This window comes from Piliocolobus tephrosceles, chromosome 10 (assembly GCF_002776525.5).
Source record: "Piliocolobus tephrosceles isolate RC106 chromosome 10, ASM277652v3, whole genome shotgun sequence".
NCBI lineage: Eukaryota > Metazoa > Chordata > Mammalia > Primates > Cercopithecidae > Piliocolobus > Piliocolobus tephrosceles.
The window spans coordinates 94,210,623-94,237,605 of NC_045443.1; the positions used below are offsets into that span (position 1 = coordinate 94,210,623).

Genomic DNA, 26,983 nt, shown 5'->3' on the forward strand with positions numbered 1-26,983 from the left:
AACAAGATAATGGACTTGTATATAATAAGTACTTATATAAATGGAACTATTATTTCTCATTATGTAACATCAGCTAAACATCTTTATTCTTCTTTCTGTTTTGTTAATAGCAGGTACTCAATAATGGATGGCTAAGTTGAATTGACTATTTCTTGAACATTCATTTATTTACTTATGAACCGAACACTTACTGAGGGCATAATGTATGCTAACCACTTTCTTTTCCTAAGGAGCACAGAGTCTAGCAAGAGAGATAAATAATTGTATTGCAATGTGACAAGGACTATAATCACAATTTGTCAAGGTGGAGAAGTGTGGTATATGAACGTTGCAATTTTTCCACATTCTTGCTAACACTTGTTATTGTCTACCTTTTTGATAGTACCCATGCTAATAGGTATGAAGTGGTATCTCATTGTGATTTTGATTTGCATTTCTCTGGTGGCTAATGATGCTGAGATCTTTTCATGTGCTTGTTGGCCATTTGTATATCTTCTTTGGGGAAATGTCTATTCAGATCTTTTGCCCATTTTTATTGGGTCATTTGTCTTTTTTCATCATTGAGCTTTGAGAGTTTTCTTTTTAAAAATATATATATATTCTAGATACAAGCCCCCTATGAGATAAATGATTTGCAAATATTTTCTCCTGGTTAGTGGCTTGTCCTTTCATATTGTTAGTAGTGTCTTTGGAGGTACAAAAGTTTTAAATTTTAATGAAGTCCAAATTGTCTTTTTTTCTTTTATAAGATTGTGTTTTTTTGTGGCATTTCTAGAACCCTTTGTCTAACTGCAGATGTTGAAGATTTTCTATGTTTTCTTCTAGAAGTTGTATAGTTTCAACTTTTACATTTAAGTCTGTGATCCGTTTTGAGTTAATACTTGTGTAGGGTGTAAGATTCTAAATTCTAAATTCATCTTTTTGTCCATGAATATGAAGTTGTCTCAGTACCATTTGTTACAAAGACTATCCTTTTCTCATTGGATTGCTTTGGCACTTTTGTTGAAAATTAATTATATACGTAAATGTTTATTCCTGGATTTTCAATCCTGTTTCATTGACCTATAAGTCTACCTTTACTTGAGTGTCTACTGTCTTGGTTCCCGTAGCTTTTAGCAAATTTTGAAATTGTAAAGTACATGTTTCAACTATATTCTTCTTTTTCAAAACTGTTTTGGCTACTTTGACTCCTTTGCATTTCACTGTCTATTTTAGGATCTGTTTGTCAATTTCTGCAAAAAAAAACTAAGGAGATTTTTGTCGTCATCTTAACAATATTAAGTCCCCTAATTAATGAATATGGACTGTCTCTTCATTTATTCTGATCTTAATTTCTCTCAACAAAGATATGTCTTTTTAGTGTACGAGTCTTACACATTTTTGTTGTTTATTTCTATTGTCAAGGGAACTTTTATTTTAATTTTTAGATTGTTTATTGCTAGCATATAAAAATACAGTTGATTTGTATATATTGAGTTTTGTATCCTGTGACCTTGCTAAACAGGTTTATTAATTTTAGTTGTGTTTGTGTGTCTGTTTGTGTATTCCTTCGGATTTTCTACGTATAGGATCATGTCTTCTGCAAACAAAGACACTTTACTTCTTCATTTCCAATCTACATGCATTCCACACCCCCTGCCTGGGTTTTCTTTCCTGTTTACATAACCTAGAATCTCCTGTGCAATGTCGAATATCTCCCCCATCTGGAAAATGCCCACCATATTGTTTCTCCACTCCAGATTTTTCTACGGTGGGCTCAAGCCCAACTTCCTCAATAAAGGTTTCCTTACCATTCGAGATGACTTCTTTTTTCTTTAAATGCCTGGGTTACTAGTTGGTCTTACATTATAGTTATTTAATGTTGTTCTCTATTCTTCATTACATGCCTATTAGTCTTGTTTCCAGAATTTAAGTAGATAAATTACCCATGCTTATGTAGTCAGTAAGCTAGCAATTGTTACCCCAGATTAGTCCCATTGCAGCTAATGATTAGGATTTTTTGTTTGTTTGTTTGTTTTATCTTGGAATGGGGCTATATTGCTTAGATTTACCCATAGGCAGATATTTCCAGGTGTCATCTTCTGCCAGGCTTAACGCAAGAGCTAGGCAAGGCCACATTTACGCCTTATACTTGTTGCTTTGGCATCAGCATTGTACACAGCCTTTCTTTTTCTCTGGGCCTCTTCTCACCAGAAGTAAAAGAAATATACTTTTGTTATTGTTTGTTTTATTCTGCAGGTTCATTGAAAATTAAAGAACTGGTCAAAATATGGGCATCAAAGAATTAGCACCCGTGGGGCTAATTGAATAGTTAGCTCCCTCCAGATGATTTAAATCTTAAGAAACTACTACTACTTATTTTAGTTGTCTATAAAAATGTACAACAGATACTAGCTACTGGTGGACTAGCTACTTGTTCTGTTCACTTCTGTAGCATTGACTTTCTTATGTTTAAAAACTGAATATCTATTTAATATATATATTCTTTATTAAAGAAACCCCCATGGTAAAAAAAATCCTCAATCATTGTTTGTTTGTTTTGTTATTCTATGGAACTTTATGATAATACTATCTCTTTAGTATTTTTCTTAGCAGGAAATAAGACAGCAAATACTGCCAAAAATCTTTAAGCAACGTTCTAATTTCTGACACTGTTACACAATATATTCAATTTATAGGTCTTCTATTATAATGGCACTTAATTTTACTTAAGATGCCATGTTTGGATGGGCACAGTGGCTCACACCTGTAATCCCAGCACTTGGGAAGGTTCAGGTGGGCCAATCACCTGAGCTCAGGAGTTCAAGACCAGCCTAGGCAACATGGTGACACCTTGTTTCTATAAAAAATACAAAAACTAGCTGGGTGTGGTGATGCACGCCTGTAGTCCCAGCTACTTGGGAGTCTGAGGCAGGAGAATTGTTTGAACCTGGGAGGCAGAGGTTGCAGTGAGCTGAGATCGTGTCATTGCACTCTAGCCTGTGTGACAGAGCAAGACTATGTCTCAAATATATATATATATATAATTTTTATTAACTTATTACACAAATAATGCAAACTCATTATAGAAAATTAGAAAAAAATGATAAGAATAATTTACCTTAAAATTTGGGATAACCACTGTTAATAATTTTCCCTGTATTTATGTACAGGGAATGTATGCGTGTGCATATTTTTTAAAAAGAAGGATTGTACTTTTCATACAATTTTGTAACCTACACTCTTCTTTCCTCAATGTATTTTGAATATCTTTTCATGTCAATAGGTACGTTATTATCCTTAGTGACTACACAATATTTCACTAAAATGTCATCTTTAGAAGATGAGAAGAGTTATCACAAAACTTTATATCATAACACATTTGCCATATTTTTAGCCTCCTCTCAGAAGAAGTAGTTCTGTTAAAGAAACATCAGCAAGTAAATTTGAAATGTACAGTTCATTAGCCTGGATTGCAATAAGAGCTGCTGCACAGGTTAGTGTGATTTTTGTTTAATCTTTCTTTTTACCATCCTATCTGTACTCTCTGCTTTTAAGGAAAACAGTATACCCATAAAAGAGAAAGGAGTTAGGGTGTGGTACCTCATGCCTGTTATTCCAGCACTTTGGGAGGCTGAGGCAGGAGGATCACTTGAACCCAGGAGGTCGAGACCAGTCTGGACAACATAGTGAGAGCCCAGCTCTACAAAAAATTTAAAAATTAGCTGGGCATAGTGGCATGCCTGTAGTCTCAGCTACACAGGAGGCTGAGGCAGAAGGATCGCTTGACTCTGGGAGGTCGAGGCTGCAGTGAGCTGAGATCTCACCACTGCACTCCAGGCTGGGCAACAGAGTGAGATCCTGTCTCAAAAGAAAACAAGAAAAAAAAATTACATTATTTGGGATTTGTGCCAATTATGCTTCTTTGGAAAGATTAGAAATACTAGTTATGTTTAGTGTTTTCAATCTCTATATTAGCCAGACTTAGTTTCTTTTGTTTCATCTTTTCTCAATGAAACTATTGGCAGATACACATGTGCACATATTTGACATTTTGGCAGATATCTGTTATAGCTAGGTGAGGTAGCTTATTTAAAGTGACTTATGCATTAATTAAATTGTCAACCCTAAATTATTTGTTTGACTATGATATATTCTACATGTCAGGGATCACATATTATGCTTTCAGGTTGTCTTTTTTTTCTTCCAATGTATATGGAATATTATTTTATGAATTCACTTTTTTCACATTATTTACCTAATAGATAATCTATGAATTAGAAAGCTTACATTTATAATTCTAATTTATGCATTAATTGTAGGTCAGTGAAGCTGTGCTGGCAATTAACTTACTTATTGGAAAGAAGAATACTAGAACCCATAAAGTTAACCAAGTGGCATTACCAAATATCCCAGAATTTGCTGCTCTGGATCTTTTGTCTTCGTATACAGATTATTTGCTTGGTATGTTTGGAGATTTACATATTATGCAAAAAACTGACATATGTAATATAGAATCAAGTTTCAAAGATTTAATTGTAATTTGTTGGCTTTTAGCTTAGATGGCGGTAATGTTTGGGGGTACTTCCAGGGGATCACAGGGATTCTAGGGCCAAAATAGAGAGCCCTTAGCTCACTGCACATGTGTACGTGTTAGTCAGCTGCTGCATTTCAGATGCATGTTCTTGCAAAAAATGATATTTTACATCTGTTTCTTTTCCAGTTCACACATATCAAGTGGGACCTTTTTGCCTCTCTGATTCTTTAATCCAAAATCTACACTGACTCTCCCACTCTCATATGCCTCCCTCCTCTTTTCCTCAGTTATTTTGTATTTGTATGTATGTTTGATTGCATCTTTAAGCTCTTTCTCTCATTAAATTATCATCAGCTACCTGAGGGCAGGGTCTTCATCTATTCAATTTTCATCTACAGCAGATTGCACAGTGCTTGCACATAGCAGACGTTCAATATCAACATTTGTTAAAAGAATTAATGAAAGAGGTTAGCAAAATTTAAACTTGACTGCAATACCGTTTATGTTTTTGCTAGTTACTCCTTTGATAGTAAACTATAATATAAACCTCTATATCAGATAACTGGTAACAGGCATTTAACATTCATTTATGTGTTTTTCCATTATTTCACTCAAAAAACATTTATCGAGTGTTTGTTGTGTGCTAAGCACTTGGATAGGTGCTAAGAAGTAAGATACTAGTCTTACTTCCAGACTGGAATTTCATTAACATCCATCTCTAATTTTGCTTGGTGCTAGGTCAGCATTGAACCAAAGGAGAAGAGTTTTAACCTGACAGGGGTGGGAGTGATCATCCTAATGCTTCTGGAATCACATCTGTAGACAGCGGCTTACTTTGCTGCATTTTTGGGTCAGCCTTAGTTAAAGTGTTAATGTCTAACGTCCCCCTCTTTGGCTCTTTACTGAAGCATTTGTGTCCCAAATTATTTTGTGAACTATTTTATAGATTTATTTTTTTTTTTACGCTGAAGCTTTGTTTTCTTATTTATATTTCCTTCGTGCCTGGTAGAATTTTGCTTTATCGACTTTCTGAGCCACAGCCTGAACGTCGGACTGGGTGCTTGCTCTTCTTTAAGTTCCCCATAGATGGGTTCTCTGAGGACAAAGCCATTGACCCTACACAGGGCAGTCTGGCAGCCCACTTTTGCTTGACACTGTTTGGCAGCTCAATTCTCCCTGGTTCAGAATGCCAGGAAAGCATCCCTGTTAGAAGCACACATTATTGTACAGTATTAATAATCAAGAGACTTCAGTTGACATCCTAACTCTGCCAAACCATTTCATTTCTCTCAGCCTCGTTAGAGACTAATCTACTGTAGAATCTGAGGCTAGTTGCTCAGTCTCTTGTCTGTAGACTGAGAGATTAGTCAAAATCTTAGACGATAATTCAAACTTCCAGTATGGCTATTTCTTCTTCATACTGCCTCCTTATTACTTCTGAATGATGTGTCTACTTTATCCTAATCATTTCCTTGTGTTCTCCCAATTTTTAGGGCAGGGATGACCAATAAGTTTCATCCAAGATGGACCCTAAAACTCAGTGGCTTACGGCAACAGGAACTCATTCTTCCACGCAGCTCATGTGTTCTGCTTCAGGCTGTAGGTCGGGTTCAGGTGCACTCTTACGTACATTTGTCGTAGGCCCAAGCTAAAGAGACAGTGGTTAGCTGGGGCATGATCTTCTCATGGTAGATACCAGAGGGAAAGAACCACAAAACAAATCACACAAATGCATTTAACGCCTCTCTTCACATCCCATCCCATTGGCCACAGCAGGTCATAGGGCCAAGTCCAGTATCAGTGAGCTAGGGAAATATACACTGCTTGAGCGGGAAGGGAGAGAGGCGTGGATGTTTGCCACATGATAATTGAAACTATCGCGTATGACAAATTCAGTGGCCAGTGGCTACCTGAGAAGAACCTCTGTATGGTTCAGAGGAGAGAACCATAGGAAAGACATGAAAAAGGTGCTGTGATTAATTAATGATTTCAGCCGTGGGCACAGGGGAAAATGGTATCCTCTAAACCAAACCATGTTTGTTGATCCAGTTGAGTAGGTAGTCTTCTTCTCAGTTTAATACTAGAACCTAAGCTTTCTTGTTCCGTGTCAGTGGCTTTCATAGCATATTACATTTTTTCAGTTTCCATTTTATACCATTAGCCCTTCTTTACTGTTTTAACTATGAAATTACCAAATTTTAAAATCCAATCTGTTTTGCATTTTGCCTTGCCTTAAGAAGAATAATTTTGCCCTCCAGTCCTTTCCTGGCAGGCTGATAATTAATTCATGCTGATGACTTCCCTCACTTCAGTGTTTGGGTTAGAAGGAGGTTCTGAATTCCCACTTGGTTGCCGCAAATACCCAGATGGCAATGAGGTTCATATTATAATGGCTTGCTAAAGGGCAAAATTCCTTAACAACAACAAATAAAACTTGTTTGATTTTCCTTGTATTAGCATAAATTAGCATCCAGCAAAAAACCTCCTCAGTAATCTTAGCTTTAAACAATACTAACATTGATCTACACATGAGGTGATGAACAACATTTACTGTTATTGTATGCAGAGTACTGTACCAGATACTCATATTCAGAGAGAAGGAAGAATCAGAGAACACATCAAGGAAGCAGGTCTTACCTCCCATGAGCTTCTAGTCATGGGCAATCAGAACAGGCATATACCCTGAAATGACAGACATTTTTTGGCCAGGCACAGTGGCTCATGCCTGTAATTCCAGTACTTTGGGAGGATGAGGTGGGTGGATTATTTGAGGTCAGGAGTTTGAGACTACCCTGGGCAACATGGTGAAAACCCATCTCTACTAAAAATACAAAAATTAGCTGGGTGTGTTGGTGCACACCTGTAGTCCAACTACTCAGGAGGGTGAGACAGGAGAATCGCTTGAACCCAGAAGGCAGAGGTTGCAGTGAGCTGAGATCGCATCATTGCACTCCAGCCTCAGTGACAAAGTAAGACTCTGTCTTAAAAAATAAAATACAAAAAACAAAATTCATCTTTTAAGAAGAGCATAATAGGCTGGGGGCTGTGGGTTACGGCTATAATCCCATCACTTTGGAAGGCCAAGACAGGTGGATCACTTGAGGCCAGGCGTTCAAGACCAGCCTGGCCAACATGGCAAAACCTGATCTCTACTAAAAACACAAAAATTAGCCGGGTATGATAGTGGGCACCTGTAATCCCAGCTACTAGGGAGGCTGAGGCAGGATAATAGGTTGAACCTGGGAGGCAGAGGTTGCAGTGAGCCGAGATCGCGCCACTGCATTCCAGCCTGGGTGACTCAGTGAGACTCTGTCTCAAAAAACAAAACAAAACAAAAAAAGGAGCGCATAGTAATGAAGGCACATTAAAGTGCCACAAGCTAGATCCATCTATGCCTTCTAGGGGAGCTGGACACAGGCAGGATGGCATATGAGCTAATTAAGAACATTGTTTTCTGGGAGAGGTATATTGTGGGGCAGGTGTAAATTGACGCAGGGGAAGCAAATTTTATCAACAGAGCAATTGATGACAGGAGCATCATGACAGAATGGACTAGTCATGTGTGGGGAGTGAGCTATAGATCATCCTGCCAGGACCAGAGAGCAATTGTATGACACCTATAGCACAGTAAAAGAGTTGAAGTGATGCACCTAATACAATTACTGAGGTATTCTCTGTAGGAACAGACACTTTGAAATGATGGCACTGGCATTGTGGGGCCATGTTTAAATTCAATGCAAAGAAACATTTATTTCATGCTACCTACTTTGGGTCCAGTTATATTCAAGTATATACTCTATCATTTTGTCTTGATTTGCTTGTGGCCTTGATAAAAAAATTCAGCTGGGATTAAAATTATTAAATTCTGTATTTAAATTTTTTTTCTTTTCAAATTATATTTTTATTATAAAAGTTTAAATTTTCATCCAGATTTCAGCATTGCCTATACTTAGAAGGAAAGACTGTCTGTCATGGAGGGAAAATACTATACCCTGTTAAACTCCTTGAGAGAAATTTCTTTTTATTTATTTATTTATTTATTTTATTATACTTTAAGTTCTAGGGTACATGTGCATAACGTGCAGGTTTGTTACATATGTATACTTGTGCCATGTTGGTGTGCTGCACCCATCAACTCGTCAGCACCCATCAATTCATCATTTATATCAGGTATAACTCCCCAATGCAATCCCTCCCCCCTCCCCATGATAGGCCCCAGTGTGTGATGTTCCCCTTCCCGAGTCCATTGTTCAGTTCCCACCTATGAGTAAGAACATGCAGTGTTTGGTTTTCTCTTCTTGTGATAGTTTGCTAAGAATGATGGTTTCCAGCTGCATCCATGTCCCTACAAAGGACGCAAACTCATCCTTTTTTATGGCTGCATAGTATTCCATGGTGTATATGTGCCACATTTTCTTAATCCAGTCTGTCACTGATGGACATTTGGGTTGATTCCAAGTCTTTGCTATTGTGAATAGTGCCGCAATAAACATACGTGTGCATGTGTCTTTGTAGTAGCATAATTTATAATCCTTTGGGTATATACCCAGTAGTGGGATGGCTGGGTCATATGGTACATCTAGTTCTAGATCCTTGAGGAATCGCCATACTGTTTTCCATAATGGTTGAACTAGTTTACAATCCCACCAACAGTGTAAAAGTGTTCCTATTTCTCCACATCCTCTCCAACACCTGTTGTTTCCTGATTTTTTAATGATTGCCATTCTAACTGGTGTGAGATGGTATCTCATTGTGGTTTTGATTTGCATTTCTCTGATGGTGAGTGATGATGAGTATTTTTTCATGTGTCTGTTGGCTGTATGAATGTCTTCTTTTCAGAAATGTCTGTTCATATCCTTTGCCCACTTTTTGATGGGGTTGTTTGTTTTTTTCTTGTATATTTGTTTGAGTTCTTTGTAGATTCTGGAAATTAGCCCTTTGTCAGATGAGTAGATTGCAAAAATTTTCTCCCATTCTGTAGGTTGCCTGTTCACTCTGATGGTAGTTTCTTTTGCTGTGCAGAAGCTCTTTAGTTTAATGAGATCCCATTTGTCAATTTTGGCTTTTGCTGCCGTTGCTTTTGGTGTTTTAGACATGAAGTCCTTGCCCATGCCTATGTCCTGAATGGTACTACCTAGATTTTCTTCCAGGGTTTTTATGGTATTAGGTCTAACATTTAAGTCTCTAATCCATCTTGAATTAATTTTCGTATAAGGAGTAAGGAAAGGATCCAGTTTCAGCTTTCTACTTATGGCTAGCCAATTTTCCCAGCACCATTTATTAAATAGGGAGTCCTTTCCCCATTTCTTGTTTCTCTCAGGTTTGTCAAAGATCAGATGGCTGTAGATGTGTGGTATTATTTCTGAGGACTCTGTTCTGTTCCATTGGTCTATATCTCTGTTTTGGTACCAGTACCATGCTGTTTTGGTTACTGTAGCCTTGTAGTATAGTTTGAAGTCAGGTAGCGTGACGCCTCCGGCTTTGTCCTTTTGACTTAGGATTGTCTTGGCAATACGGGCTCTTTTTTGGTTCCATATGAAGTTTAAAGCAGTTTTTTCCAATTCTGTGAAGAAACTCATTGGTAGCTTGATGGGGATGGCATTGAATCTATAAATAACCTTGGGCAGTATGGCCATTTTCACGATATTGATTCTTCCTATCCATGAGCATGGTATGTTCTTCCATTTGTTTGTGTCCTCTTTGATTTCACTGAGCAGTGGTTTGTAGTTCTCCTTGAAGAGGTCCTTTACGTCCCTTGTAAGTTGGATTCCTAGGTATTTTATTCTCTTTGAAGCAATTGTGAATGGAAGTTCATTCCTGATTTGGCTCTCTGCTTGTCTGTTACTGGTGTATAAGAATGCTTGTGATTTTTGTACATTAATTTTGTATCCTGAGACTTTGCTGAAGTTGCTTATCAGCTTAAGAAGATTTTGGGCTGAGAAGATGGGGTTTTCTAAATATACAATCATGTCATCTGCAAACAGGGACAATTTGACTTCTTCTTTTCCTAACTGAATACCCTTGATTTCTTTCTCTTGCCTGATTGCCCTAGCCAGAACTTCCAACACTATGTTGAATAGGAGTGGTGAGAGAGGGCATCCCTGTCTTGTGCCAGTTTTCAAAGGGAACTTTTCCAGTTTTTGCCCATTCAGTATGATATTAGCTGTGGGTTTGTCGTAAATAGCTCTTATTATTTTGAGGTACGTTCCATCAATACCGAATTTATTGAGCGTTTTTAGCATGAAGGGCTGTTGAATTTTGTCAAAAGCCTTTTCTGCATCTATTGAGATAATCATGTGGTTCTTGTCTCTGGTTCTGTTGATATGCTGGATTACGTTTATTGATTTGCGAATGTTGAACCAGCCTTGCATCCCAGGGATGAAGCCCACTTGATCATGGTGGATAAGCTTTTTGATGTGCTGCTGAATCCGGTTTGCCAGTATTTTATTGAGGATTTTTGCATCGATGTTCATCAGGGAGATTGGTCTAAAATTCTCTTTTTTTGCTGTGTCTCTGCCAGGCTTTGGTATCAGGATGATGTTGGCCTCATAAAATGAGTTAGGGAGGATTCCCTCTTTTTCTATTGATTGGAATAGTTTCAGAAGGAATGGTACCAGCTCCTCCTTGTACCTCTGGTAGAATTCAGCTGTGAATCCATCTGGTCCTGGACTTTTTTTGGTGGGTAGGCTATTAATTGTTGCCTCAATTTTGGAGCCTGCTATTGGTCTATTCAGGGATTCAACTTCTTCCTGGTTTAGTCTTGGGAGAGTGTACGTGTCCAGGAAATTATCCATTTCTTCTAGATTTTCTAGTTGATTTGCGTAGAGGTGTTTATAGTATTCTTTGATGGTAGTTTGTATTTCTGTGGGGTTGGTGGTGTATTTAAATTTTGAATTCAAAGTAACATTTAGGATTACTGGTCCAAGATGCAGCCTCTTACTACTACATAAACACATATACAGAAAACTACAAATGCCTGTCATACTAAAAAGTAATGTCAGTGAATGTTAGGTCCAGGGTCAGGTTCCAGACCATGCTGAGGTTGGAGGGGTGTGGGTGGATAGGGAGCGGGGAGCGGGGAGCTGAAAGAACATTCAGGGGGGCTGTAGGTACGTGAAATACAGCTTTATTCAGCAGCTCTCTCATCAGCAACTCTCTTACACAGACTGCTCTGTTGTGGCTTCTTGCTCTGACCACTGCCACACACAGCTGCATAGCCAGCTCTCCCTTCAGGGTTAGCAGCTTAACTCTTTCTTTCTCTGGGCATGAGTGCATCTATACAGTGTCAACATGGCAATTATACCTTTTACAGACAGCAGTGACTTAGAGCCAAATGATGAGCCTTACCATGTTATGGCAACATGGCTGTGATAACAAGTGGAGTTACACACCTGCGCTCTAAACTCACTGAGTCACACAGGATGTAAACATCCTCCTTTGCCCTATCATTGACCAAAGCACATCCATTACCTCAGAGTGAACCTATTGTCATAATACAAAAAGAGATCTACGGAGCAGAGCCGAGAATCACAACTGGGCTTTAATGTATGTTTTGCCTCTTGAAACAGAGCAAAGCTTCCAACCTGAAAATAAATCTGATTTTTCCGTCCCGTACCATCTTGCCCCTGGTGCAGAGATACAGGGTCAATGACAACTAACTAAAAAGTGGGATGCAATTCCTCTACTATTATCTTCTGTTTTCCTATTCCTCTGACACACAATTCCCCATAGTAGTGGAACTGGATTGGCATATTACTACTTAAATCCCAAATAATTATACTACTTATAGGTGGGAATGGAGAAAAATCATCTGTGCTAGTGAAGGTGGTGTGTGTGTGTGTGTGTGAGAATTTGTGTGTGTGTTGCATCTGAGTATTGGAGATGAGACAATTGGGTCATGACAAGGACCAGCCTCAGTGAAGCAGAGTTGTCCTGGTCCAATGCCTGCAAGAGTCCAGAAGCTCCACTCAGAGATTCATACATTGATCATTTAAATCTGAGAAGGGACAGTACCATGGCTAAGAGGAGAGCACACACCCTATCAATTGTCAGGCACTAGGTAGGAGGAGACCATGTTTATTCTAGACAGAGTCAACAGGTGAAATGAGAAACAACAAATGGCTCATGTGAGAGAAAACATTCTCAGAAGAGCACAGTGGAATGCTGTCCTGGAGACTGAGAGATAGATCTACCCTTCACTGAACTGGAGGAGACATAACAAGATTGTTTGCTACCCTTAGCAGGGCCCAGGCCATTACACAACGGCAGAAAGCAATGACTCAGGAAGTACCAGATAATAATGGGATGAGTGGCACCTGATGCTGTGTGCCAGCACTGTCTTACTTGATTTCATTTATTTTCAGGAAAATCCTGTGGGAGTGTCATTATGCACATTTATAAATGAGGCAAGGTGCTCATTCAGAGAGGTTATGTAACTTGCGTGCTATTCCACTACTAATTCAAATCCTGATCTATCCAATTCTAAAGGCTGTGCTGTTAAGCTTTATGTTGGGTGTGATAAACAAGTATTGCCAGGAACTCAAAATGCAGAATTGATGCTTCTAGTCAGCCTGTGGACTGCTTGGATGGAGCTGACGTGAGCGATGCCTCTGCCCTACCCAATCCAAACACATAATGGTGGTGGGTAAATAGTACAAAAATTGTTTTAATTGGTAGCTGAGCTTGAAACCAGGAAAGGAAAATTCCAAATTGCCAAAGCAAATTGGGGATTTGTGGCAGGGCCTGAACCTGAGGACTTCACTGGAGAGGGATTAGAATTAGGCCTTAACAGATGGAACTGGGACTTCAGTACCAGACTCATGGAGCAGTCGGGAAAGAGGGCCCTGCAGGTAGGGAAAGTCAGAAACGAGATAACTGTATAAATGGGGATTCAGAATGGGCTTCTCCAGAAACTGAGGACTGGAAATACACTGTCCACTGGCTTGAGTAGATTCAGGGAAACGTGACAAGTGCCCACATTAAAACCCACTTAGGTCGTAAGATTGTAATTCACACCACCTGAATGATACATGGAAACTGGCATTTTAAATACTGGCCCAGAATCAGGGAGCTCTGGCCTGGGCTGATAGGAAGCTATTGCAAAGGGATCCTCCTCCATGCAGGGCATAAGCGACTCTTCTTCCATCCTCCCCAATTCTTCTGAAGATGATTATAGTACAGATTGTATCTGGACAAACTCTGGTAACATCTTTGGATTAGGAAGAGAAAATAATTGTAATATTCAGTTAGAATAAAAAGGAACAAACATTGAACTGTTCTTAGTTTTTCTCTGCAGCATTAATGACCGGATTACATTGGTCAAATATGTATGGAGTGTTTTTTCCTTTTAGTTTAATTCAATTTTTTGAATAGGTAATTTATTCTCAAGAATCAAAACTCAAACGATACAAAAGGGTATCTTTCCATCCTCTCTGCAGGTGTCCAGTTCTCAGTTCCCCCCAGAAGCAATCAATTACCAGTCTATTAGTGTCCTATTCGTGCTATAACGAATTACCACAAATTTATTGTCTTATGGTTCTGGAGGTCAGAAGTCCAAAACAGGTCTTATGGGGCTAATTCAGGTGTCACCGGGGATACATTATTCTAAAAGTTCTGAGGGAGAATCTGTTTCCTTGCGTTTCCCTGCTTCTAGAGGCCACCTGAATTCCATGGCTCATGGCCCTTCCCTTTATCTTCCAAGCCAGCGGTGTAGCATCTCCAAATCTCTCTGACCCGGAAACATACTCCTCTGACTTCGTTTCTGCATATGCAGACCCTGTGATTACATTAGGCCCACCTGGATAACCCAGGCTAATCTCCTTATCTCAAAGTCAGTTGATAGGTGATTGGTCGGAAATCTTTTTTTTTTTTTTTCTTGAGACGAAGTTTTGCTCTTGTTGCCCAGGCTGGAGTGCAATGGCAAAATCTTAGCTCACTGCAATCTCCACCTCCTGAGTTCAAATGATTCTTCTGCCTCAGCCTTCTAAGTAGCTGGGATTACAGGCACCCAGCACCATGCCCAACTAATTTTTGTTTTTTTAGTAGAGACAGGGTTTCACCATGTTGGCCAGGCTGGTCTCAAACTCCTGACCTCAGGTGACCCACATGCCTTGGCTTCCCACATTGCTGGGATTACAGGCGTGAGCTACCATGCCCAGCTTGGTCTGTAATCTTAATTCTCCTTTGCCCTGTAATCTAACATATTCACAGATTCTGGGGATTAGACATGAACATCTTTAGGGGACCATCATTCTGCCTACCAGAGTCATTTTCTTATGTTCCCCACCAGAGATATTACGTGCTTATATCAACTGTCAGAGTTCCATGGTAGAGGTCAGAATGAACTCCAGTTCATTCAAATAGAATGAGATTTATCAAAGGACTTTCAAAGTCAATGGGAGAGCCAAAGAAACAGTTTCTAGGATAAGTGTCCAGAAATGGCTAAGACACATGTAACTGGACCACCAAGGCGCAGCTTTTGTTTATTTCCTCTAAAGGAAACTGTAGATCAGGAATTTGTCTGCAAGGTAGAAAGCCTCTGTTCAGCTGTAGGCTTAAGAACCACACTTCCTCTGCCAGAATCACACCAGCCGAAGAGATACCTTTAATCACCTGTCCCCTTCACCACTTAACCCAGTTCCACCTCCAAGTTTTGCATGAATGCACTGAATTTATAATACCTAAAATCCCATCCAGGACAATAGTTGCAAGGAAATCGGGGAAGTGTCATTTTTATCTTCATAATTTCTACAGTATAGAACAGCACATTTGGAGGTTAAGACAGATGTTGAGTGAACCAACCTGGTATATACACTGATACATTGACAGATTTTTCCCATAAAAATACAAATAGTGGTATAATTGCACACATAATAATGCTCCTTGCTCTTTTTTCTTTAAATTAGTATAAATGTATCGACATTTTTTTCAAATCATCACGTAAGCAGCTTTTTTATGGCTGTATAATATTCCTTTATATAGGTACAGCATAATTAAAATCATTCGTCTCTTTTTGCTAGCTATTTGTCTTGTTTCTACTCTTTTGCTCTTACATATATCTGTACATCTTATACATTTATATCATTTTGTACATAGGCCAGTATATCTATTGGGTCAATTCCCATAAAGCAAATGTCTAGATCAAAGGGTAGTTTCATTTGTAAATTTGGTAATTTTTGCCAAAATCATTCCAAAAAGGTTATGCCACTTTGTACTCCTGTCAGCAGTTAATAAATGGTCTTTTTTCAACACCCTTGCTGACAAAGGTACATTATAAACCTTTTTTAAACTTTTGTTGACATGGTGGGAGAACAAAAGGTTCAGATTTAATTTGCACATCTCTGGTGAGGACAAAGGTTGAACATGTTTTTGTGAACTCTCTGCTCATAATCTTTCCCCATTAAAAAAATTTGGCCTTTAAGTATTTGTAGAAGTCCTTTATTATGAAAATCAACATCTTAGTTGTGATATTTGTAAATATATCTTTCTAATTTTTCAGTTGTTACTTAACATTTTACATGATAGTTCTGTTTCATGAAGAAGTTTTTTATTTCTGTATAGTAGAAATTATTAATCTTTTTGATAGATTTTGAATTTCTGTCATAGTTAGAAAAGTCCTCCCTACTCAGATTCTTTAAATAACTCACAGAAATCTATTTGGAATATGTAAAGTGTGACAAGTGGATATAAATTTAATTTTTCCAGATGGCTACCCTATTTCTGTACTTTTCTTTCAGTTCTAATTGGTCTGTCCATTCTGGCTTCAATACTTTTTTAAATTTTTGTAACCTTATAATAATATACTTCATATAAGGGTAAGTCCTCATTAATTACTCTCTCTTTTCAGAATTGTCTTTTGTGGCTTTTTTGTGTGTTAAGTCTGGAAGCAGCTTGTCTAGTTCAAAAAAATAGCTATTTATGTTGTTTCTACTCTTTTGCTATTACATACATCTGTGTGTACGTAATAGCAAAGTCCTGCTGTATTTTTATTGAGATTATGTTATATTTAGACATTAACTTAGAAATAACTTACATTTTTATTCTACTGAAAGATCTTAACCAAGAATATTATATGCCCTTTGTATTTTCTAGTTCACATCCCTTAGGGCGTTTTAACATTTTCTTCAAATAAATGTTGTATTTTTCTGGTTAGGTTTATTTTTAGAGATGTTGTCTTCTTATTGTATTGTAATTCAAAAAATTATTTCTATTAGTTGTTTTTATGTACAGAGGTTATTGATGCCACTATATTTACTTTATTATCCTTAGGTATTTTTCTCCACTTGATCATCCATGAATAAGATTGTAGTCACCAATTATTTTCTGTAAATAGTCAGATAGTAAATATTTAAGTCTACTTATTTAAGTCTTTATCGTCTCTGCTGAACATACTCAACTTGCTGTTGTAGCATGAAAGTAGCCATAGTCACAGTGTGAATGAATGAACATGGCTGTGTTCCATTAAAACTTTACTGTGGGCTGGGCGCGGTGGCTCACGCCTGTAATCCTGGCACTTTGGGAGGCTGAGGCGGGCGAATCATGAGGTCAGGAGTTCGAGATCACCCTGGCCAACATGGTGAAACCCCGTTTCTACTAAAAATACAAAAAATTAGTTGGGCATAGTGGCAGGCACCTGTAATCCCAGCTACTAGGGAGGCTGAGGCAGGAGAATCGCTTGAACCCAGAAGGCGGAGGTTGCAGTGAGCTGAGATGGCGCTACTGCACTCCAACCCGAGCAACAGAGTGAGATTCCGTCCCCCACCCAAAAAAAAACTTCAGTATGGACATTGACATTTAAGTTTCATATGATTATCGTGTAACACAAAATGTTATTCTTTTAATTTTTTTCCAACCATTAAAAATGTAAAAACCATTTTTAGCTCATGAGTCCCACGTAAACATGTGTGGCCAGATTTCACCCATGGGCTAGAGTTTGACAACACCTGGACAAGGTGAACAGAGGTCCTCTGCTGCTCACATACTTGTTCCTCCTCTTATATCTCTAGTTTTTGTTTTTATTGACAAGATGTTACTTGGACTGTGAATATTCTTAAGTATTATATCTTTATTGTGAATGACACCCTTTAACATTATAAAGGTCCCGACTTTTGTTTCACTTTTTGGCCATAATTCTACCTTGCCTAGTACTGAGATCACAAATATTGCTTTCTTTTGGTTTACATTTTCTTGCTACACATTTTCCCATGTTTTTATTTTCAAACTGTTGAAATAATTTTATTTTAAATATGCTTTTATATAGAGCATAGAGTTGGGTTTTCTTTCTTATAAGGCCTGACAGTATTTTTCTTGTAATAGGTGATTTAAATGTAAATGTATTGATATGTGGGGTATGTTTGATGTTATTATTTCAGATAACTTTACAATATGTATACATTAAATTAGGAAACAAAACCAATAAAATTAGAAAGTTGTAATTTTAGGGGAAAAACTATTAGCCAACTTTTTCAGGAAAATTAGTTATAGCAAAAAGAAAACCTCTCACAAATGATAAGAAAAAAGTAATCATTGATTTTAAGAAATTAAATTTTTAAAGATTTTTTGGTTCAACTTTAAGCAAATTTGAAAACTTCTATGCAACTTGTAATTTCCTGGGAAAATATAATTTACCCAGATTTACTTTAGGTAAAATAAGTAGACAAATCTATTAGTATAGAAAACATACAGTTCTGTTAGAAATTAAAGCTAAAAAATTGAAGTTTATTAACTAATTTAAAAAGAATAGTAATAAACTCATTACAAGTTAACATAAATAACATATTACAGATCTCGTTAATGTCTGACTCAATAAAAGATAGTTGAATTCTCATACCTACTTCTGCAGTCAATCTGCTGCAATGTGATGTTTTGGTTGAACTAATTAAAAAAAAAATCCAGCCTCACACAGATATGTAGTTAGAAAATGGAGGAGTATTTCAACAGCCTTTTCAGATAATTATCGATAGTCTTCTTTGAAACTAAACCAGAACTGGATAAGTGGTAGTTTCTTAAAAGTTAGTTCCAAAGTAGAATCTGAAACTATATCATTAAATTTTTTGAACTCTGTTATATCAAAATACATTAGTCTGTCTTGTAATTGAATGACATCTTTTACCCATGCATGATTTTGTAACAGTGTCTATTATGCATTTGGAAAATATGGACTTCAAATATGCAGGTCTTCTAAACATGTATACATTTTATTGAACAATATAAAACATGTGAAAATATCACCGCAATTCCTATCAGAAAATTCTAAGTATTGAAACGTTCATAGTGGTAGATATAAGTTTTCCGTTACTTCAAAACCTGAATTTTATCTTTGGCAGCACACCTGTCAGTTATTTCCCTGGAAGTCAGGTATACCTCTTTCAATTTTGAACAAATGTTTGCCTCCTACCTAAGTCTGAAAACACTTTGTCTTGTCAGCTGTTCTTTCAATAAAAATGGCTGTCCATGAAAAAAAAGTAAAAGTAGTCATTCAGTTTGCAGCTCAAAGAATCACTGAAGTGCGTTTCCTGGAGACAGCCATTGTACTTTAGTATGCAGCAGGAGTGCTTTTTGTGTGCTTCCCATTTTATCACAGAAAAGATGAAAAAGGTGTGTGCTCAAGGGTCAATAGTTAATAACATTAACAACTTTTACTGCTTCATCAAAGATATTCTTTTTACTTTTTGAGATGGAGTTTTGCTCTTGTTGCCCAGCCTGGAGTGCAATGGTGCGATCTCGGCTCCCTGCAATCTCCACCTCCCGGGTTCAAGAGATTCTCCTGCCTCAGCCTCCCGAGTAGCTGGGATTACAGGCATGAGCCACCACGCCTGGATAATTTTGTATTTTTAGTAGAGACGGGGTTTCTCCATGTTGGTCAGGCTGGTCTCGAACTCCTGATCTCAGGTGATCCACCCGCCTTGGCCTCCCAAAGTGCTGGGATTACAGGTGTGAGCCACTGCGCCCGCCCTATCAAGGATATTCTTAAATGAAACTGACATTTAAATCAATGTGTTCATTCTACTGTGAGGGCATGGCAATGAAGAATGCAAGCACTGCTAGGATGGTTTGGTGCCACTACCTTCCTACATGCCTGCTAAGGCACTGGCCATTAAATTTACCATTGCTTTTGTGCCATCAATGCCAAATGCTAACACAGGTGTTCCAGGATAGACCATTAGATTAAAAAAAAGTTGCCAATCATTCACATAGGAAGAGATCTTCTTTGAATAGTGTATGCTGATACTGTTAGACAAATATAAGCAAAACTGCAAGTCTAGCCACATCTGTAAATGTGAGCCATTTGTAGTACATCTGTTATGTACTCATACAAATTTTAAAAATAAAAACAAAAGGTAATCTAAGCATGCTTCTTTAAAAAGTTTTCAGCCATTTACAAGGCAAAAGTATAATTTTGCAGATGAGTTATGAACTGAGTCTTTATGTTTGCAGCTACATTTAAAATCTAACAAGTTATTTTATTACTGGAAAGTGCCATGATTTCATCGACTAAATTTTTGTCCATGGGTGATTACTGCAAATGGAATATTTTGGTCTTAGACCTCAGAATGTGCATTCATCAGTATCAACTATATAAAATTTTATTAGTCTCTAGGTTTTTGTGTACATTTCTCTAATGCGTTTATCTAGCTTTTAGTTTGAAAGGCTGCAACAAATAATTTTTTTTTGGCTCATCACATATAGGTTTACAATTTTAAAATCTTTTTTCTTTAAACTATGAACAATTGGTCTCAAAACAATTCTTCAACTTGACTGTCACTATACTACTATTCAAAAATGCACAGCTCCTCATCAAGAAGTATACTTTGCAATTTCTTCCTGAGATTTACATCTTAGTAGCATCACCTGCATCCTTCTTTGTACATTCTGCTTGATAACAACTGCCTTGGGCATTATTCCACACATTTTGTGGCTTAGGATTTTTAGCTCTTCTCTGATTTACTGAAAATGGAATTTGTGTTTTTGTTATTTGTTTTCTTTGTTGTTTTGGGATAATTTTCAGGGGAAAAAGGGATTTGCCAATATTATATGAACGTCTTCAGATTGGAAGTCACCGCAAAATTGTTTTTTAAGAACTAAGCGTTTTACTCTATTATACAATATATACGGAAAAGAACACAAATCATGGCCAGGCGCGCTGGCTCACACCTGTAATCGCAGCACGTTGGGAGTCCAAGGTGGGCAGGTCACCTGAGGTCAGGAGTTCAAGACCAGCCTGGCCAACATGGTGAAACCCCATCTGTACTGAAAATACAAAAATTAGCTAGGCGTGGGGGCAGGCACCTGTAATCCGAGCTACTCAGGAGACTGAGGCAGGAGCATCTCTTGGACCCAGGAGGCAGAGGTCGCAATGAGCCGAGATCATGCCATTGCACTCCAGCCTGGGCAACAAGAGTGAAACTCCCTCTCAAAAAACAAAAAACAAAAATACCTCACAAATTATGAATTTACAGCTTCATTAATTATCACAAAGGAAACACCCATGTAACCATCACTAGGTCAAGAAATGGAATAAGACCAGCACCCCAGAAGTCTACATCGTGTTCCCTTCTGGCCCCTAGTAACCTCTCTTCTTTCTGATTTGTAACGGATAGGTTAGTTTGGCCAGCTTTTGAATTTTGTATGAATGAAATCATATAGTCTGTATTCTTTTCTGTCTGACTTCTGTTCACCCTTATGTTTGTGTGATTCTTTCTTTTGGTGGGCATAATAGCACAATTGAGTGTCCATTCTACTGTTGGTAAACATTTGGGGTTATGAATAATGCTGCTATGAATATATTTTTATGTGACATTTTTGTGCACAGATGTATGTGTTTTTATAATATGCCAAGGAGTGGAATTGCTGGTCATAAGACATAGATGATTTTAGCTTTAGTGGGTATTGCCAAGAAGACCACTTAATCTTAATTGCAATTAAGATTTCACTACATGAAATCTTATATTAATTATGTATTTATTATTTATATATTAATTTATATATTAACATGTATATTAATTATATATTTCACTGCATGACCAATCAAGTACAGGGTCTTGTAAAGACTACAGTGGTTTACTTTTGGTGAACTTTTTAAAAAGAAAGTTACTTGAGAATGAACCCCAGCACACAGGGTTGCAAATGAAGAAAGAAGTAGATGTAATACAGAAAAAAGAAGGGAAGAGCGGAAAGGGCCCTCAGTGTTGCCAGCTATGCAGTAGTCCAGATTGCAATTAAGATTAAGTGGTCTTAATTTGAAATTTATTTTGATGCCAAAAGAGATTGAACACTATTATATATGGTACATTGGCTCTTGCATAGTTTTGGGGTGTGAACTTTTTCTCAAATGATGTCTGCTTTTCCTGGGAGTTTTCTGTCTTTGATTTAGAGATATGGGGGCATTCTTGATATACTCTGGATATGACCCTTTGGTAGATTATTGCAAATATCTTTTCCCATTCTTTGTTTTACCTTTTTATTCAGTAGTAGTTTCTTTTGATTATCCAAAGTTTATGATTTTTATGCCAAATTAATTAATCCTTATAATGGTTTGTATGCTTTTTGTGTTCAGCTTCAGAAATCTTTTCCTAAACAAAAATCATAAAGGTACCTTCTATGTTTTTATCATTTTTAATCTTTCACATTTAGATCTACAGTTCACCCAGAGTCTATTTTTGTGTGTGGTGTGAGGCTGAAATTAATATTAACTTTTTTCTGTATGTATACACATTTAACCCAGAACAGTGTATTTTTAAAAACCCCTTCTTTACAACACTGCAGTGTTACATCTGTCATAAATCAAGTGTCCACTATGTGGGGTGAGAGAGAGGAGAGGGAGAGAGAAAGAGAAAAGGACTGACTCAGCAAAGAATTTTCAACTTTCAACTAACTGATATTCAAGATAGAGATAAAGGAAAAAATAGGAGGTGATCATTACAGAAACAAAAACAAGAATAATTTGCAGGATTGAACAGAGATCAGTTCAAGTTAAAAAGGCCTGTTGTGTTCCAAGCAGCATGAATGAAAACGACTAGACCTAGGTCCAGAATGAAATTTTAAATAATCACAGATAACGAGGAATTGACAAAAAATATTCCAGATGGGGAAGTTCAGGCCAACAAGAAAGGAATGAGAATTTGACTAGCATCAGGCTTCTCACCAGCAATAGTAGATGCTGGAAAGCCACAGAGCAAGGCCTTTGAAGTTTAAGGGAAAAATGAGTGTCAACTAAAATTATATATTTCACTAAATGATCAATTAAGTACAAGGGCCTTGTAAAGATGCCAGTGGTTAACTTTTGGTGAACTTTTTAAAAAGAAGTTACTTGGGAATGCACCCTAGCACACAGAGTTGCAAATGAAGAAAGAAGCAGATGTAATATAGAAAAAAGAAAGAAAGAGGAAGAGAGGAAAGGGCCATCAGAGTTGCCAGCTATGCAGTAGTCTAGAAATACATCAGTACAAACTGGAGTGGCAAGTTTGTGATCTCAAGTATGTCTCCGATAGCATGAATGGATTCTAGGCAGCAGATAGAATGACTAAAAAGCTAGATAATATTAGGAATATGGTGAAGAGTGCAAATATTACTTCTCTCAACAAGGAAGAAAAGACATTCAGAAATTCTAGGGAAAAATATTCTTTAAGTATTCATGGTCCAAATATGAAGTGAATTAGAATATGACCTGATTTAGAGAGTGGTGTGAGTAAAAACGATCCATTTGACCTTTATGCTGAGAATTTTACCCTTTGTGGGTCACAAGTTTTGACAGTGACCCTTAGTGAAAGTAATTTAATCATATTGAAGCAAACAATTCCTATACAATCATAATAATGTATTATTTATTGATTTTCAACTTATTGACAAAACAATGAAGGGTTTGTTATGAGTATAGAACAGAATGTAAATGTTACCAACTTTGGAAATAGAAAGCCCAGCAAGCAGAAGGCCATAAAGGGATGCAGGTACTATTAGAATACGAGGGAAGACATCAAGAGATATGACTTATATTTGGTGGAACCTGAAAGAGCTTTTAGAACATTGTTGATGTATAAAAATAGGGGAACTAAAAATGGTGATATAACTATAAACATTTTGAAGTAAAGAGGAATGGTTTTATGAGCTCATGTTTCATCTGTCACAGAAAAAGTCACTAGATATATTTTCTAAAACTGATAGTTTAGGAAAATGCTATAAGGAAATTATTTTAAGAGTTGGAACTAACTGCTAGAAGAACTGAAGTACAAATGGTTAAAAATGCTTGTCTCTGGGAGAGGGAATTTTATTTTTGATTATGTAAATGTTTGACTTTGATCAAAATAAGCAGCATATTAAAAGACACATCATGTCAAATTGGATTATTTCCAGAAATGCAAATGTAATTCAACATCAGAAAATCTGTTGAACTAAGTCACTACTTTAATAGATTGAAAGAGAAAAATAATAATCATCTCAAATAGGTACAGAAAAATTCAATAAAATTCAACAACCATTTATGATTCTAAAACTGGGAATTAAAAAATATTAATTTGAAAAAGTTACAAGTGGGAAGACATGCCAACTATATTTATAATCGATATTCAAATGCTAAAACTATTACCTTTAAAATCAAGAGTAAGAAAATGCTACTGTTACTTTGATTCACAATTGTTCTGGAAGTCCTACCCTGCAGAATAATATAAGGAAAAGAAATAAGAAGTACAAATAATGGGAAAGAAGAAAAAAATCCATCTTTCACTACAGATTATTCACATAGAAACTTCCCAAGATGTATAGGCAATAAAAAATATTTAGCAAGGTTGCTGGATGTAAGATTTTATTTCTATACATTTTTAACAGAAAATGTATTTTTAAAAGATGTTATTACAGTAACTACAAAAAAACATAAGACCTTTAGGGACTAATCTAATGAAAGTTGTGAAACAATTGTAAAATTTCATTGAAAGAGACAAGAAAACATACCATGTTTATAGTTAAGAAGGCTCAGTATTGATAAATGCCAAGTATTCTAAAAATGATTGCTAGATTTAATGTAGTTTAGTAATAGGTTCTATTTTGTGGAATTTGACAAACTGATGCTAAAATTTATATAAGTGAACAAAAGGCAAGATTGGTCAAAATTTATATAAAAGGACAAAAGGCAAGATTGATCAAAAGACACCTAAAAAAGAACAACCTACTAATTCCACCTCCAGGTAATTTGTGCACGTATGCGCCAGACAATATGTACTCAAAATTTATAGCAGCCTTGTTCATAACAGTAAAGACCAAAATAAAACAAAATTAGAAAGAAATCACATGTCCATCAATGGTAGAATAGATGCATGAATTGTGATATATTCCTATACTGAAATACTACATAATAACAGAAAAAAAAAGTGAATAACATCTACCTGCATTAGCCTGGATGAATTTTCAAAGCCTAGTGTTTAAAGGAAAAAGAAAATAATAGATAAATGCACTCAATATGATTCTCTTCCTATAAAGTTCTAAAAAGATAAAGTTAACAATGTTTTATTTATTACATGTTATGTAATGTATATGTTTAAAGAGTAAAGGACAGATAAGGGATTAGTAACACAAAGTTTTGGATAGTGATTATTTCTGGGACATAAGGTCAGGCAGTGAGAGAGAAATGGAAGTAGAGAGAGGCTTATAAGATACTCCCAAAGTACTGGGAATTTGTATTCCAAGGTGGATGGTGAGTGTGTAGAGATTCATCTTATTCAAGAAAACATGCATAGGCCATTAACCATAGAAGATTCTATTTGTCTTCCTTTTATCGCTTCCCAGAGACAACCACTATTCTAATCAAATATTATTTATTTGCATGTAAATGATACAAATAATCATATTGTTTTCAAACTTACACAAATGGTATCATACTCTATATCGCCTGGAACCTGTGCTGACTCATTATATGTTGTCAGGATCTATCCATCATTACTCTTATAATGCCCATTTTAAAGAAAAGTAAGAGGTCAGGCGCAGTGGCCCATGCCTGTAATCCCAATTCTTTGGGAGGCCGAGGCAGGCGGATCACCTGAGGTTGGGAGGTCAAGACCAGGCTGACCAACATGGAGAAACCCCGTTTCTAATAAAAACACAAAATTACAAAATTATCTGGGCGTGGTGACACATGCCTGCAATCCCATCTACTCGGAAGGCTGAGGCAGGAGAATCGCTTGAACCCGGGAGCAGGAGGTTGCAGTGAGCCAAGATTGCACCATTGCAGTCCAGCCTGGGCAACAAAAGTGAAACTCCATCTCAAAAAAAAAAAAAAGGGCGGGGGGGAGGAGAGAGGAGGGGAGGAGAGGGGACGAGAGAGGAGGAGAGGGGAGGAGAGGAGAATCAAAAGCCCAGAGAGGCCCAAGGCACAGAGAGATTCAAGGTCACACACTAGTGAGTGTACAGCTGGGATCTGAACTGAGATTCCACACTGTATTTTCTCCCATATAGATCTAATTCATTCACTTTAAATGGCTTCAAATGATTAGACTCCTGTTTATATTTTAAAGTTTCCTTTTTTTAATATTGCAAACAGTACTTTGTGCAAACCTCTTGGTACACATTTTTGGGTATCTGCATTTTCAGTTTTCTTAGATCTTGCCAAATTGCTTTCCAAATAGTTGCCCTCACAAGTAATGTGTGAACATTCCAATTTCTTCACATTATTACCAATATTTATTATTTTCAGATTTTGGTATCTATCAGTTCCTAAGGGATATGAAATGGTAATTCATTTTAATTTGCCTTTTTCTAATTTTTAGTGATGCTAAAAATTTTGGTCATTTGGGTTTACTTTTCTATGAATTGCCTGTTGATATTCTTTGCCCACTTTTTCTATGAATTGCCTGTTGAAATTGTGTTGCTTGACATTTGTTTGTTGATTGGTACAAGGTGTTTTCACATATTAGAGAAGGATAATTCACATATATATATTAAATATCTTTTTCTCAGTCTGTGGTTGGTCTTTTAACTTGGTGTTTGGTGTCTGCATGATGCAAAAGACTTTTATTGAACGTAGTATCGTGTCAGCATTTCCTTTATGAGCTGTGCTTTTTTTCTGTTCGTTATTTGTTTTTCAAGGAAAGCATAACATTGTATTACAAAAAAAAGTTTTTCACTTTCAGACAACTACCAAGTCCTCTTCCAGACTTCCTGTACATTTTTGTACCAAAATGATGATGTGTGTGACAGCACAGATGGTAGAAAAAAGACTCAGACCAAAGTGGATATTACATGGATCCTTCTACTGCGCTACTATATTCACCTTCAGAGGATTAATAATCTGAGCAAACTGCTAGGTAGGTTTTTGATGTGTTAAGAGAGAACATATTTCTTTCTAATTCCTGTTTAAGTCGTGTTTCTTGTTGAGAATTATAAAATACTTTGACATCTTTCTGAGTGACTGTCATCAGAAGATGAAAATTTCACGGGTTCTTAACCTGGGATACATGCATTTTTGGATAGAATAGTATTTCAATG

At 36.9% G+C, this 26,983-nt stretch overlaps 1 protein-coding gene across 2 annotated transcripts in view; it reads left to right on the forward strand.

Annotated features, from left to right (window-relative positions):
• Positions 1-26,983, forward strand: part of CFAP54 (cilia and flagella associated protein 54) — a 389,915-nt gene that overhangs the window by 254,965 nt on the left and 107,967 nt on the right. For both annotated transcript variants that reach the window (XM_031936253.1, XM_023206706.3), the window contains 3 exons: positions 3,377-3,475; positions 4,302-4,443; positions 26,629-26,802. In XM_031936253.1, coding sequence (XP_031792113.1) covers positions 3,377-3,475; positions 4,302-4,443; positions 26,629-26,802 — 415 coding nt within the window. The remainder of the gene's footprint in view (positions 1-3,376; positions 3,476-4,301; positions 4,444-26,628; positions 26,803-26,983) is intronic.